Below are 15,125 nucleotides of genomic sequence, written 5' to 3' on the forward strand. Positions count from 1 at the left end.
GCAAGAAGCTTGCCAGCACACACACAAAGTGGCCTGAAATTATTCTCAATCAGTTCAAACAGCAGATATGTGTCAGCTTGACCAGTCACAAGGTCAGTAGATTTGCAAAATCTTATCCCAAACCTCCAACAACACAGTTGTTGCATTTGAATGCCAGCCATGTTACAGGAGCGCTTTAAATGTTCTGCACCAATAATGACTACAGATCATGTCCTCCACCAACTCGTCTCCTTGCAGCAGGACTGTTTCTGACACGACAGGAAACAGGAGCCAGAGGCACGAAAATGGGAAACCTCTATGAAAATAGAATTTTCAAGGCAGTTAACGGGCTCTTAACTGCCTTAACTACCTGTCCCACCGGTTGGAGTTGGGTCAGTTTGGGAACAGCTGAACAGACACTTATGGAAATCGTAAGGGGGCGGGATGGAGGCGGGTTGGGTGTCTGAAGCCATTTTTTCAGATTTTAGCACCTGACACACCTCCATATCTGCCTCCTCAGGACTGTTAAAATCGAGCCCATAGTATTTGTTTAATTTCTCTGCCATTTCCTTATCCCCATTATAATTTCTCCTGCCTCAGCCTGTAAGGGACCCACATTTAATTTCGCTAATCTTTTCCTTTTTACATACCTATAGAAGCTTTCACAGTCTGTTTTTATGCCTCTCGCTAGTTTACTCTCATTCTATTTTCCCTTTCTTTATCAATTTCTTCGTCCTCCTTTGCTGAATTCTAAAATCCTCCCAATCCTCAGGCTTACTACTCTTTTTGGCAGCATTATAAGCCTCTTCCTTTGATCTAATACTATCTAACTTCTCTTGTTAGCCACGGTTAGACCACTTTTCCTGTGGGGTTTTTGTGCCTTAAAGGAATGTATATTTGTTGTAAATTATGTATTAATTCTTTAAATGCTAGCCATTGCTCATCCACTGTCATACCTTTTAATGTAGTTTCCCAATTTACCTTAGCCAACTTGCCCTTCATACCTACATAGTTTGCTTTGTTTAGATTTAAGACCCTAGTTTCGGATTTAACTAAGAATTTTATATCGAGTCTGAAAGTGACTATCATATTATGGCCACTCTTCCCTAAAGGCCACTTTACTACAAGGTTATTAATTAACCCTTTCTCGTTGTACAATACTAGATCTAAAACAGCCTGTGTTGGTTCATCAACATACTGATCCAGAAAACTATCTTGCATACATTCCATGAATTCGTCCTCCACATTATCACTGCAAATTTGGTTTGCCCAGTCTATATGTAGATTAAAGTCCCCCATAATTACTATGTTACCCTTGTTACATGCGCCTCTAATTTCCTGATTTATACTCTGCCCTACATTACAACTACTGTTTGGGGGCCTATAAACAAATCCCACCAATGTTTTCTGCCCCTTGCTGTTTCTTAGCTCCACCCAAACTGATTCTACTTCTTGATTTTCGGAGCTAAGATCCTTTCTCTCTACTGTCTTTATCCCATCCTTTATTATCAGGGCTACCCTTATCCATTTTGCCTATCTATTCTAAAAGTTATGTATCCTGGAATAGTTAGTTCCCAACCTTGGCCACTTTGCAACCACGTCTCCGTTATGGCTATTAGATCAAGCCTGTTAATTTCTATCTGCGCTATTAATTCATCTATTTTGTTGCGAATGCTTCGCGCATTCAGATATAGTGCCTTTAGCTTTGACTTATTTCTCTTTTTCCCTGATGTCACCATAGTCACTGATGCCTTATTACCTTTGTTACTCTCTCTGTCCCTTTCTAACCCACTCTGCTTATTTTTATCCAAAACTCTGCTCTAGAGCCTAGACATTTCTCTCGCTGTTTTTAAATTTACTCTTTCCAGAATCCTCCCACCCCCGCCCCCCCTTCATTAGTTTAAAGCTCTGTCTACTGCCTTAGTTATTTGGTTCGCCTGGACACTGGTCCCAGCCAGTGGAGCCCGTCCCAACGGAACAGCTCCCTCTTTCCCAGTACTGGTGCCAGTGCCCCATGCACCGAAACCCCTTCCTCCCACACCACTCTTGGAGCCATGCATTTAAACCTCTAATCTGTTTGTCCCTATGCCAATTTGTGCATGGTTTTGCTTTGAGGTTCTGCTTTTTAATTTGGATCCTAGCTCCTCAAACTCCCTCAGCAGAACCTCATTCCTAGTTCTACCTATGTCGTTTTTTCCTTCCCTATCTTTTCTGAACACCATGTATCCTTGAATATTAAGTGCCCAGTCCTCACTGTTTTTAAGCCACGTTTCCGTTCTTGCCTTCTTGAATCACAGTAGTCCTTGTGGTGAAGGTACTCCCGTAGTGCTGTTAGGGAGGGAGTACCAGGATTTTGACCCAGCGATGATGAAGGAACGGAAATATATTTCCAAGTCAGAATGGTGTGTGAATTGGAGCGGAACTTGGAGGTGATGGTGTTCCCAAGCGCCTGCTGCCCTTGACCTTCTAGGTGATAGAGGTCATGGGTTTGGGAGGTGCTGTCAAAGAAGCCTTGGCAAGTGGCTGCAGTGCATCTTGTAGATGGTACACACTGCAGTCACAGTATGCCTGTGGTGGAGGAAGGTCATGTTTAAGGTGGTTGATGGGGTGCCAATCAAGCGGGTTGCTTTGTCCTGGATGGTGTCAAGCTTCTTGACTGTTGGAGCGGCACTCATCCAGGCAAGTGGAGAGTATTCCATCACATTCCTGACTTGTGCCTTCTGGGTGGTGGAAAGGCTTTGGGGAGTCAGGAGGTGAGACACCCGCTGCAGAATACCCAGCCTCTGACCTGCTTTTGTTGCCACAGTATTTATATGGCTGGTCCAGTTAAGTTTCTGGTCAATGGTGACCCCCAGGATGTTGATGTTATGGGATTTGGCGATGGTAATGCCATTGAATGTCATGGGGCGATGGTTAGACTCTTGTTGGAGATAGTCATTGCCTGGCATTTGTGTGGCGCGAATGTTACTTACCACTTAGCAACCCAAGCCTGAATGTCATCCAGGTCTTGCTGCATGTGGGCATGGACTGCTTTATAATATGAGGGGTTGCAAATTGAACTGAACATTGTGCAATTATCAGCGAACATCCCCACTTCTGACCCTATGATGGGGGGAGAAGGTCATTTGATGAAGCAGCTAAAGATGGTTGGGCCTAGGACACTGCCCTGAGGAACTCCTGCAGTGATGCCCTGGGGCTGAGATGATTGAACATAACATAAGGACATAAGAAGTAGGAGCAGGAGTCGGCCATATCGCCCCTCGGGCCTGCTCCGCCATTCAATAGGATCATGGCTGATCCGAACCTAGACTCACGTCCACTTCCCTGCCCGCTCCCCGTAACCCCTAATTCCCTTATCAGCTAGGAAACTGTCTATCTCCGTTTTAAATTTATTTAATGTCGCAGCTTCCACAGCTCTCTGAGGTAGCAAATTCCATAGATTTACTACCCTCTGAGTGAAGAAGTTTCTCCTCATCTTAGTTTTGAAAGGGCAGCCCCTTATTCTAAGATTATGCCCCCTAGTTCTAGTCTCACCCATCAGTGGAAACATCCTCACCGCATCCACCCGATCAAGCCCCCTCACAATCTTATATGTTTCGATAAGATCGCCTCTCATTCTTCTGAATTCCAATGAGTAGAGGCCCAACCTACTCAACCTTTCCTCATAAGTCAACCCCCTCATCTCCGGAATCAACCGAGTGAACCTTCTCTGAACTGCCTCGAGAGCAAGTACAGGAAACTTTGGTTTATCCGGAGGTTATATGTCCGGAATACTCGATCTAACGGCAAAAATCAGGAGCCGTTTTCTATAAGTTTTTTTAGTTCTCGTTGCTTTTTTTTCCCCAGTCAGGCACTGCAAGGTCTGTAGCTATAGCAACAGCTTCAGCTAGAGACGCTTGCAGCTGCAGCTGACTGTTTTGAAGCTGTTGCTAAGCAACAGGGTTTGTTGATTCACACGGAGCTTTTCAGTTCCGTATCTCTCAACATTAACGCTGGTATGTCCGGCACTTTTGATGGTACGGCACCAGCTCGGTCCCGTCAGTGCCGGATATCAGAAAGTTTCCTGTATATCTTTTCTTAAATATGGAAACCAAAACTGTACGCAGTATTCCAGGTGTGGTCTCACCAGTAATCTGTATAACTGAAGCAAGACTTCCCTGCTTTTATACTCCAACCTCCTTGCAATAAAAGCCAAGATTCCATTGGCCTTCTTGATCACCTGCTGTACCTGCATACTAACCTTCTGTGTTTCATGCACCAGGACCCCCAGATCCCTTTGTACTGTAGCACTTTGCAGTTTCTCTCCATTTAGATAATAACTTGCTCTTTGATTTTTTCTGCCAAAGTACATAACCTCACACTTTCCAACATTATATTCCATCTGCCAAATTTCTGCCCACTCACTTAGCCTGTCTATGTCCTTTTGCAGGTTTTTTATGTCCTCCTCACTCACTGCTTTCCCTCCCATCTTTGTATCGTCGTCAAACTTGGATACGTTGCACTCGGTCCCTGCCTCCAAATCGTTAATATAGATTGTAAAGAGTTGGGGTCCCAGCACTGACCCCTGCAGAACACCACTAGTCACTGATTGCCAACCCGAGAATGAACCATTTATCCCAACTCTCTGTTTTCTGTTAGATAGCCAATCTTCCACCCATGCCAGTATATTACCCCCAATCCCGTGATTTTTTATCTTGTGCAGTAATCTTTTGTGTGGCACCTTGTCAAATGCCTTTTGGAAGTCCAAATACACCACATCCACTGGTTCCCCTTTATCCACCCTGTTTGTTACGTCCTCAAAGAATTCGAGCAAATTTGTCGGACATGACTTCCCCTTCATAAAACCATGCTGACTCTGTCCGATTAAATTATGCTTATCCAAATGTCCTGTTACTGCTTCCTTAATAATGGACTCCAACATTTTACCAACCACAGATGTTAGGCTAACTGGTCTATAGTTTCCAGCCTTTTGTCTACTTCCCTTTATAAATAAGGGCATTACATTAGCAGTTTTCCAATCTGCTGAGACCTTTCCTGAATCCAGGGAGTTTTGGAAAATTACCACTAATGCATCCACAATCCCTACCGCTACTTCTCTCAAGACCCTAGGATGTAAGCCATCAGGTCCAGGGGATTTATCTGCCTTTAGTCCCATTATCTTACCGAGTACCATCTCCTTAGTGATTTTAATCGTGTTTAGCTCCTCCCCCCCCCCCCCCATAGCCCCCTGTTTGTCCAGTGTTGGGATATTTTTAGTGTCCTCTACTGTAAAGACTGATACAAAATATTTGTTCAGCGTTTTTGCCATCTCCATGTTCCCCACCACTAATTTCCCGGTCTCGTCCTCTAAGGGACCAACATTCACTTTAGCCACCCTTTTTCTTTTAATATAACTGTAGAAACTCTTGCTATCTGTTTTTATATTTTTTGCTAGTTTACTTTCATAATCTATCTTCCCTTTCTTAATTAATCTTTTAGTTATTTTTTGCTGGCTTTTAAATGCTTCCCAATCTTCTATCCTCCCACTAGATATGGCTACTTTATATGCTCTTGTTTTCAGTCGGATACTATCCTTTATTACTTTACTTAGCCACGGATGGCTGTCTTTTCTTTTACGCCCCTTTTTCCTCAGTGGAATATATTTATCTTGAAAGTTGCAAAATATCTCCTTGAATGTACACCACTGCTCATGTACCATCTTACACTTTAATCTATTTTCCCAGTCCACTTTAGTCAACTCTGCTCTCATACCTTCATAGTCTCCTTTATTTAAGCTTAGTACGCTGGTTTGAGATCCAACTCTCTCACCCTCCAACTGAATTTGGAATTCAACCATGTTATGGTCACTCATTCCAAGGGGATCCTTTAATAGGACATTTTTTAATTAATCCTGTCTCATTACACAGGACCAGATCTAAGATTGCCTGCCCCCTGGTTGGTTCAGTAACATACTGCTCAAGGAACCCGTCCCTAATGCACTCTATGAACTTTTCCTCAAGGCTGCCCTGCCCAATTTGATTTGTCCAGTCAGTATGAAAGTTAAAATCCCCCATGATTATAGCTGTTCCCTTATTACAAGCCCCAACTATTTCCTGATTTATACTCCGACCAACAGAGTTGCAGCTGTTAGGAGGCCTATAGACTATGCCCGCTAGTGACTTTTTCCCCTTATTATTCCTTATCTCCACCCAAACTGTTTCACTATCCTGATCCTTTGACCCAATATCATTTCTCACTATTGCAGTGATTCCATCCTTTATTAACATAGCCACCCCACCTCCCTTTCCTTCCTGTCTGTCCCTCCTAATTGTCAAATACCCCTAGATGTTTAGTTCCCAGTCATGGTCACCTTGCAGCCATGTTTCTGTAATGGCCACCAGATCATACCCATGTGTAGTTATTTGTACCGTCAACTCGTCAGTTTTGTTAGGAATGCTGCATGCATTCAGATAAAGAACTTTTAAATATGTTTTGTGACAACTTATTCCTGCTTTTACCCCCTTTACTACTTTACCTTTATACATTCTGTCCCTTCCTGACACGCTCTGGTTTTTAATTCCCCCACTGCTACCTTGCTCTATTGCCTTCTCCGCTGACATTTTTATTTTTTGCTCTCTTGAAACCTCCCCCCCACTAATTAGTTTAAAGCCCTCTCTAGAGCCCTAGTTATTTGATTCGCCAGGATTCTAGTCTCAGCACTGGCCAAGTGAAGTCCGTCCTAACGGAACAGCTCTCTCCTGTCCCAGTACTGGTGCCAGTGTCCCAAGAAGCAAAACCCATTTCTCCCACACCAGTCTTTGAGCCGCGCATTTAACTCTCTGATTTTATTTACCCTAGCCAAATTTGCTCGTGGCTCAGGTAGTAATCCAGAGATTATTACCCTAGTGGTTCTGTTTTTTAATTTGGCCCCTAGCTGCTCATACTCCCTCAGCAGAACCTCTTTCCTTGTCCTATCTATGTCGTTGGTACCAACATGGACCACGACAACTGGATCCTGCCCCTCCCACTCCAAGTTTCTCTCCAGCCCAGAGGAGATGTCCTGAACCCTGGCACCGGGCAGGCAACACAGCCTTCGGGACTCTCGCTCTCGGCTGCAAAGAACCATATCTATCCCCCTAATGATACTATCCCCTACCACTACAACATTTCTTTTTACTCCCCCCACTTGAATGGCCCCTCGTTCCACGGTGCTGTGGCCAGGTTGCTCATCCTCCCTGCAGTCCCCGCTCCCGTCCCCACGGAGTAAGAGCCTCGAACCTGTTTGACAAGAGCAAGGGCTGCGGCTCCTTCAACACTACCTCCTGGATCCCCGTACCTGCCTCACTCATAGTCACACCCTCCTGTCCCTGACCACGGACTACATCTGAATTAGTTAATCTAATTGGTGTGACTACTTCCTGGAACACAGAGTCCAGGTAACTCTCCCCCTCCCTGATGTGTCGCAGTGTTTGAAGCTCGGACTCCAGCTCATCAACACAGAGCCGGAGTTCCTCGAGCAGCCAACACTTACTGCAAATGTGATCACCGTGAGCATCAATGGTGTCCACCAGCTCCCACATATTGCAGCAGTAACACATCACCTGATCTCCCATTCTATGTAATTAATTAAATTTATTAATATTTTTAAATGATATATTTAAGGGCCCTGGTTTACAAACTGTCCCGCTACACCACAGAGACCTTAAAAACTATAAACCACAGAGTTAAAGTTTTAAAAAGAGAGAAATACTCCCAACCAATCACTTACCTGCTTTTTGGTGACGTCACACCTCGATTACTTTTTACTTCTCTCCCTCTGAGATTGGAGATTGGTAAACCTACCCACGCTCGGGCTTACCTTAAATACTGCCGCCGCTCGAGTTCCCGCTGCTGCCGCACTGAGGCCTACCCGTGCCTCGGGCTTACCTTAAATACTGCCGCCACTCGAGTTCCCGCCGTTGCCACACATGATTGGCCTCCAACAACCACAACCATCTTCCTTTGTGCGAGGTATGACTCCCATTGACTTCAATTTTACTTGGGCTCCTTGATGTCACACTTCGTCAAATGTTTTCTTGATGTCAAGGGCAGTCACTCTCACCTCACTGGAATTCAGCTCTTTTGTCCGTATTTGGACCAAGACTGTAATGAGGTCTGGAGCCGAGTGGTCCTCATGGAAACCAAACTGAGCATTGGTGAGTCGGTTATTGGTGAGTAAGTGCCACTTGATAGCACTGTCGATGACACCTTCCATCACTTTGCTGATGATTGAGAGTAGATTGATGGGGCGATGATTGGCCGGATTGGATTTGTCCTGCTATTTGTGGACAGGACATACCTGGGCAATGCTCCACTTTGTCGGGTAGATGCCAGTGTTGTAGCTGTACTGGAACAGCTTGGCTAGAGGTGCAGCTAGTTCTGGAGCACATGTCTTCAGCAAGATAGCCGGGATGTTGTTGGGGCCCATAGCCTTTGCTGTATCCAGTGTGTTCAGCCGTTTCTTGATATCACGTAGAGTGAATCGAATGGGCTGTAGACGGGCTTCTGTGATAGTGGGGACGTCAGGAGGATGCTGAGATGGATAAGCCACTTGGCACTTCTGGTTGAAGATGGTTGCAAATGTGTTAGCCTAGAAATTCGTCTTGGGCGGTGGTGAAAAACGGACGATATCGGATTGGCCGCCCATTATACGCAGCCCCTGATATTCAGTTCCATTGACGGCAATAAAACTGAATATCAGGCGCTGCGTATAACGGGCGGCCGATCCGATAATGCCCGTTTTTCGCCACCGCCTGAGACGAATTTCTAGCCCCTTGTCTTTTGCACTCCCATGCTGGGCTCGCCATTATTGAGGATGGGGCTGCTCATGGAGCCTCCGCCTCCTGTTAGTTATTTAATTGTCCCCCACCATTCACGACTGTGGAATCATTCAGCTCTGTCTATAGCATGCTTTTGCAGTTGTTTAGCATGCATGTAGTCATGTGTTGTAGCTTCACCAGGTTGCCACTTCATTTTCAGGTACGCCTGGAGCTGCTCCTGGCATGCTTTTCTACACACCTCATTGAACCAGATTTGGTCCTCTGGCTTGATGGTAATGGTAGAGTGAGCGATATGCTGAGCGATGAGGTTACAGATTGTGGTGGAATACAATTCTGCTACTGATGGCCCATGGCGCCTCATGGATGCCCAGTTTTGAGCTGCTGTATCTGTTCTGAATGCATCTTTCCAAATGAAAATATAGGGAGAGAAACTTATACAGTAATGGGAAAAACATTGACGTAATAGTGTGACAAAAACGTGATAACAGCAACTAAGGTATTGTGTACAGGAAGTCTACAGACGTAATGCAGATATAAAATTTATAATACATTATAAATAGCTTTATTTTTTCTCTTTCCATTTATGTAGGAAAATAAAAACTACTCCTGACTTCAAGAAAACTTTTTTTGATTTGGTAAAACTGCTTGAAGGTGAACAATGGAACAAGAGGAAATTCCCAATGAGCACGAGGATGACCCACGAATGGCTTTTTTGCAGAGCTTAACTGTGATGTATTTCAGTATAAAACAAGACAAATGGGCTAAATTTTCTGCATCAGAAGAAAACAAACGCCTGGTGATGGACTTCTTTAATACAGAAGACACAATGATTCTGGTAATCTATATCAACAATGCAGGACAATTAGCTGCAAATTTGGGATTTCCTGCCTTAATTAAAACAAAGGGAATTTACTTTGTGAAAAAGAAAATGGTGCGCATCACTAATGACAATATTAAAGAGGCACTATTAATTGGCGATGTTAGCAAATCACCGGTTGAACAATTATTAGCAGTGGTTGAAGAGGTGAGTGAGAGGAAAAAATAATCAGTTCATAACGTAAGAGAAATTAAAAATGAGAAAATGGCATTCAAATAATTGAAGTTTATCCTACAACAAGTATCCTGTGCCATCATAGAATCCAACTATATTTTGAAGAACTGCAATGTTTTTGGCTGTATTATCCTGTGCAGCAAACTATTTATTATATTTATTGGACTTTGAGTAATATTTTAAAGTTATCTTCTAATTTCCATTCATATTTTCTGGCCCTACTTTGTAGGGTAGCTTTAAAGTAATACTCTGGGTTTACTTTATCTAGCTTTATATTATAATATCTTATACATAATGAACTAATCTGGTTAGACATTTCTAATGAAAAAAAAATCAAGGTACTCTAGGGGAATGTTACAGACAACCAAGTCAGCATAAGAAGGAAAAACAGCATGCTCTATGAAGAGATAGGAGGGGTATGTGAGAAGTGAAACGTTATTTTGATGGATCACTTCAATTAACCAAATGTAAATTGTGAAAACCCAAGTGGTTTAGTATCAGAGTTGGTAAATGTAATGTATGACTGCTTTGTGACCAAGTATATCAAGGAAGCCACAAGAAGCATGGTATTCATAAATGACCCAGAAAATGTACAGAAAAACTGGAATTTGTGGCACCTTCGGGGACAGTGACCACAGAATTGTTCAACATGATCTGGGATTCATAATACCAACAATCTAGAGCTAGGCATATAACTTTAAAAGGGCTAACTTCAAAAAAATGGGGACCAACTTAAGTAGATTAATTGAGGAAAGTTGTTCAGCCACAGTTGAGAAGGAGACAAGTAGAACATCTTTAAAGGCAAAATATTGAGCATGCAGGATAAATACTGGTGAGCTGCAGTGCAATTAGCCATGAGGGAATATGATATAGTGGCGATAACTGAAACCCGGCTCAAAAAAGAGAGGATTGGATGCTTAATATCCTGGGTAGAAGGTATTCGGGAAAGATAGGGAAGGAAAAAAAGGAGTAGCGATTTTCATTAAGGAAAATATTACAATGCTAGAACGAGAGAATAGACTTGAGGATTGAAAGACAGAATCTATTTGGTTAGAGTTAGGAACAATTGAGGAGCTATTATGCTACTTGGTGTATTTTATACGTTGCCAAATAGTGGGAAGGAGATAGAAGAGCAGATTTTCAGGGAAATTATTGAGAGGTGCATGAACTATATTGTACTGATAATGGGAGGCTTTAGCTACCTAATATTGAATGGGATTGTGATTGTGTTAAGGGCAGAGAGGGGGAGTAATTTCTGAAGAGTGTTCAGGAGAACTTTCTTGATCAGTATGTTTCCTGTCCAATGAGGAAGGAGGCATTGCTGGAACAGGTCCTGGGGAATGAATTGAGTCAAGTGGAGAATGTCGCAGTGGAGGAGCATCTCAGAAATAGTGATCATAGTATAAGGTTTAGATTAGTTATGGAGAAGGACAAGGAGCAATCTAGAATAAAAGTACTTAACTGGAGGAGGGCTAATTTCAACGCATTGAGGAGGGAGCTGGCTCAGGTAAATTGGAGTCAAAGACTGGCAGGCAGAAATGTAATGGAGCAATGGATGGCCTTTAAAAAGGGGATGGTCTAGGTACATTTCCACAAGATGGAAAGGGAGGGCAACCAAAGCCAGAGCTCCCTGGATGATGAAGCAGTTAGAAAGTAGGATGAAACAGAAAAAGCGTAACAGATGTCAGCTTGATGATACAAGGCTGAATGTAAAATGTACAGAGGAGGTGAAAAAGGAAATAAGAGGGGCAAAGAGACAGTACGAGAATAGATTGGCGGCTAACATAAAAGGGAATCCAAAGGTCTTCTATAGGTATATTCTTCGAGAAAGGGTTGTCAGAGGAGCGGCGGGGCCAAGTAGGGACCCAAATGGAGATCTTTTGGTAGAGGCAGAAGGCATGGCTGAGGTACTAAATGAGTACTTTACATTGGTGTTTACCAAGGAAGAGGACTTTGCCAAAGCTACGGTAAGCCAGGAGGTTGTTGAGATATTGGATGAGATAAAAATAGATAGAGGAGGTACTAGAAAAGCTGGCAGTACTTAAAGTGGATGAATCACCCAGTCCGGATGGGATGCATCCTAGGTTTCTGAGGGAAGTAAGGGTAGAAATTGAGGAGGTGCTGGCCATAATCTTCCAATCCTCCTTAGCTACAGGGGTGGTCCCAGAGGACCGGAGGATTGCAAATGTTACACCCTTGTTCAAAAAATGGGAGAAGGATAAACCTGGCAATTACAGGTCAGTCAGTTTAACATCGGTGGTGGGGAAGCTTCTAGAAACAATAAGCCGGGAGAAAATTAACAGCCACTTGGAGAATTATGAACTAATAAAGGAGAGCCAGCATGGATTTGTTAATGGCAAATCGTGTTTGACTAACTTGATTGAGTTTTTGATGAGGTAACAGCGAGGGTGGATGAGGGCAGTGCAGTTGATGTGTATGTGGACGTTCAAAAGGCGTTTGATAAAGTGCTGCATAATAAGCTTGTTAGCAAAGTTGAAGCCTATGGGATAAAAGGGGCAGTAGCAGCTTGATACAAAATTGGCTAAGGGATAGAAAACAGAGTGTTATGGTGAAAGGCTGTTTTTCAGACTGGAGGGAGGTATACAATGGTGTTCCCCAGGGTTCAGTACTAGGACCACTGCTGCTTTTGATTTACATTAATTACTTGGACTTGGGGGTACAGGGCACAATTTCAAAATTTGCAGATGACACATAACTTGGAAGTGTAGTAAACAGTGAAGAAGATAGTGATAGACTTCAAGAGAACATAGACAAGTTGGTGGAATGGGTGGACACATGTCTGATGAAATTCAATGCAGAGAAGTGCGAGGTGATACATTTTGGTAGGAAGAATAAGGAGAGGCAATGCAAGCTAAATTATATAATTTTAAAGGGTACAATTTGCAAGAATAGAGAAACCTGGGGGTGTTTGTGCACAAATCTTTGAAGGTGGCAGACAGGCTAATAAAGCAGTTAATAAAGCATATGGGATCCTGGGCTTTATAAATAGAGGCATAGCGTACCAAAGCCAGGAAGTTATGCTGAACCTATATGAAACACTGGTTCATCTTCAGCTGGAGTATTGTGTCCAATTCTGGGTACCACACTTTAGGAAGGACGCGAAGGCTTTGGAGAGGGTACACAAGATATTTACTGGAATAGTCCCAGGGATGAGGGATTGCAGTTACATGGATAGACTGGAGAAGCTGGGGTTGTTAACCTAAGAGCAGAGAAGGTAAGAGGAGATTTGATAGAGGTGTTTAAAATCATGAAGGGTTTAGATTGAGTAAATAAAGAGAAACTGTTTCCAGAGGCTGAAGGGTCGATAACCAGAGGGCACACATTTAAGGTGATTGGCAAAATAACCAGAAGCAACATGAGGAAAAACCTTTTTACGCAATGAGTGGTTAGGATTTGGAATGCACTGCCTGATAGGACGGTGAAAAGAGATTCAATAGTAGCTTTCAACTGGGAATTGGATAAATACTTGAAGGAGAAAAAAATTGCAGGGATATAGGGAAAGAGCCTGGGAGTGGAACTAACTGGATTGCTCGTCAAAAGAGCGGGCACGGACTCAGAGTCATAGTTATAGAGTCATACAGCACAGAAAGACGCCCTTCGGCCCATTGTGTCCACACCAGCCATCAAGCCCTGTCTATTCTAATCCCATTTTCCAGCACTTGGTCCGTAGCCTTGTATGCTATGGCGTTTCAAGTGCTCATCTAAATACTTCTTGAATGTTGTGAGGGTTCCTGCCTCTACCACCCTTTCAGGCAATGAATTCCAGATTCCAACCACCCTCTGGATGAAAAAGTTTTTCCTCAAATCCCCTCTAAACCTCCTGCCCCTTACCTTGAAACTATGCCCTTATTGACCCCTCTACGAAGGGGAAAAGTTCCTTTCTATCTACCCTATCTAGCCCCTCATAATTTTGTACACCTCAGTTAGGTCCCCCCTCAGCCTTCTCTGCTCTAAGGAAAACAACCCCAGCTTGTCCAGTCTCTCTTCATAGCTGAAGCACTCCAGCCCAGGTAACATCCTGTTGAATCTCCTCTGCACCCTCTCCAATGCAATCACATCCCTCCTATAGTGTGGTGACCAGAACTGCACACAGTATTCCAGCTGTGGCCTAACTAGCGTTTTATACAGCTCCATCATAACCTCCCTGCTCTTGCCTTCATTAGCCGAGGCATAGAATATAAGTATCCCATATGCCTTTTTAACCACCGCATCTACCTGTCCTGCTGTCTTCAGGGATCTATGTACATGCACACCAAGGTCCCTCTGATCCTCTGTCTTTCCTAGGGTACTACCATTCATTGTGTATTCCCTTGCCTTGTTTGTCCTCCAAAAATGCATCACCTCACACTTTTCAGGGTTAAATTCCACTCGATGGGCTGAATGGCCTCCTTCTGTTGCTGTACTATTCTATGATTCTGTGACATACTTAGAAGCAGCAAACTAAACCAGTATGACCCTAAATAGATTAATAAACATATCAAAGTGAAATATAGAGAAAAAATGGCTTATAATAATCTTGCATTGATAAGGGAAAATTGCTTCACTTGGATGAATATAGAACACACAGAAACACATTAAAAGGGTGATCAGAGAGGCAAGAAGAGAACTAGAAGCAAGCATAGCTGCAGAGACAAAATAATAGTAAGAAATTCTTTCATTACTTCAACAGTAAGAGGCGAGAACCATAAAATATGCAAATTGGCTCAAAACGAAAGATGAGCACAAGTTAATAAATATTCTGAATTTTTGGCCAGAATTTTCCAGTGTGGTAGCGGGTGCGATCGGAGGCAGGTTGGGTGGGAAAGTTGTTATTTTTGGGAACAGGTTGGGAACCCACTGTCATCCGGTTCCCAAGCACCTTTTCCCCGGCTCGTGTTAGCGCAGACCTGACCTGACCTGACCGACAGAGGCAGGCGACCCAATTTAAATTATTAGTAGCTAGTTGTCAGACCCTTAAGAGTGGTTTTAACCTTACCTTTTAAATTTAACTGGATGGACATGGGAAACACGCTGCTCGGGAACCACGTCTGTCAACCTGAGGCGGGAGTTCATTGGCCGTTGTTCTAGCTGATTAGTTGACAGCATCAAATGTACTATAGCTCCCACCTGACAGATGATCACTTTCCTCAGCAGAAGCTGTTTCTCACTGCATTCTCAGCACAGATTCTGCCGGCTGCAGTCATTCCAGCAAAGAATCTGACCACGATGAGCCCCAACACCAGCCGCACCAGGCACACTAGCAGCACCAACAACACCACCACCAATCTTATCCGCAA

At 43.5% G+C, this 15,125-nt stretch overlaps 1 protein-coding gene across 1 annotated transcript in view; it reads left to right on the top strand.

Moving 5' to 3' along the window:
* The window catches only part of LOC147102876 (dynein axonemal heavy chain 17-like), a 908,504-nt gene that overhangs the window by 21,708 nt on the left and 871,671 nt on the right, over positions 1-15,125 (top strand). The window contains exon 5 of the mRNA XM_085963770.1: positions 9,367-9,801. Coding sequence (XP_085819896.1) covers positions 9,436-9,801 — 366 coding nt within the window. The 5' untranslated portion in view covers positions 9,367-9,435. The remainder of the gene's footprint in view (positions 1-9,366; positions 9,802-15,125) is intronic.

Source organism: Somniosus microcephalus, chromosome 21 (genome assembly GCF_052327205.1).
Source record: "Somniosus microcephalus isolate GS21.2 chromosome 21, FLI_Smic_1.0, whole genome shotgun sequence".
NCBI lineage: Eukaryota > Metazoa > Chordata > Chondrichthyes > Squaliformes > Somniosidae > Somniosus > Somniosus microcephalus.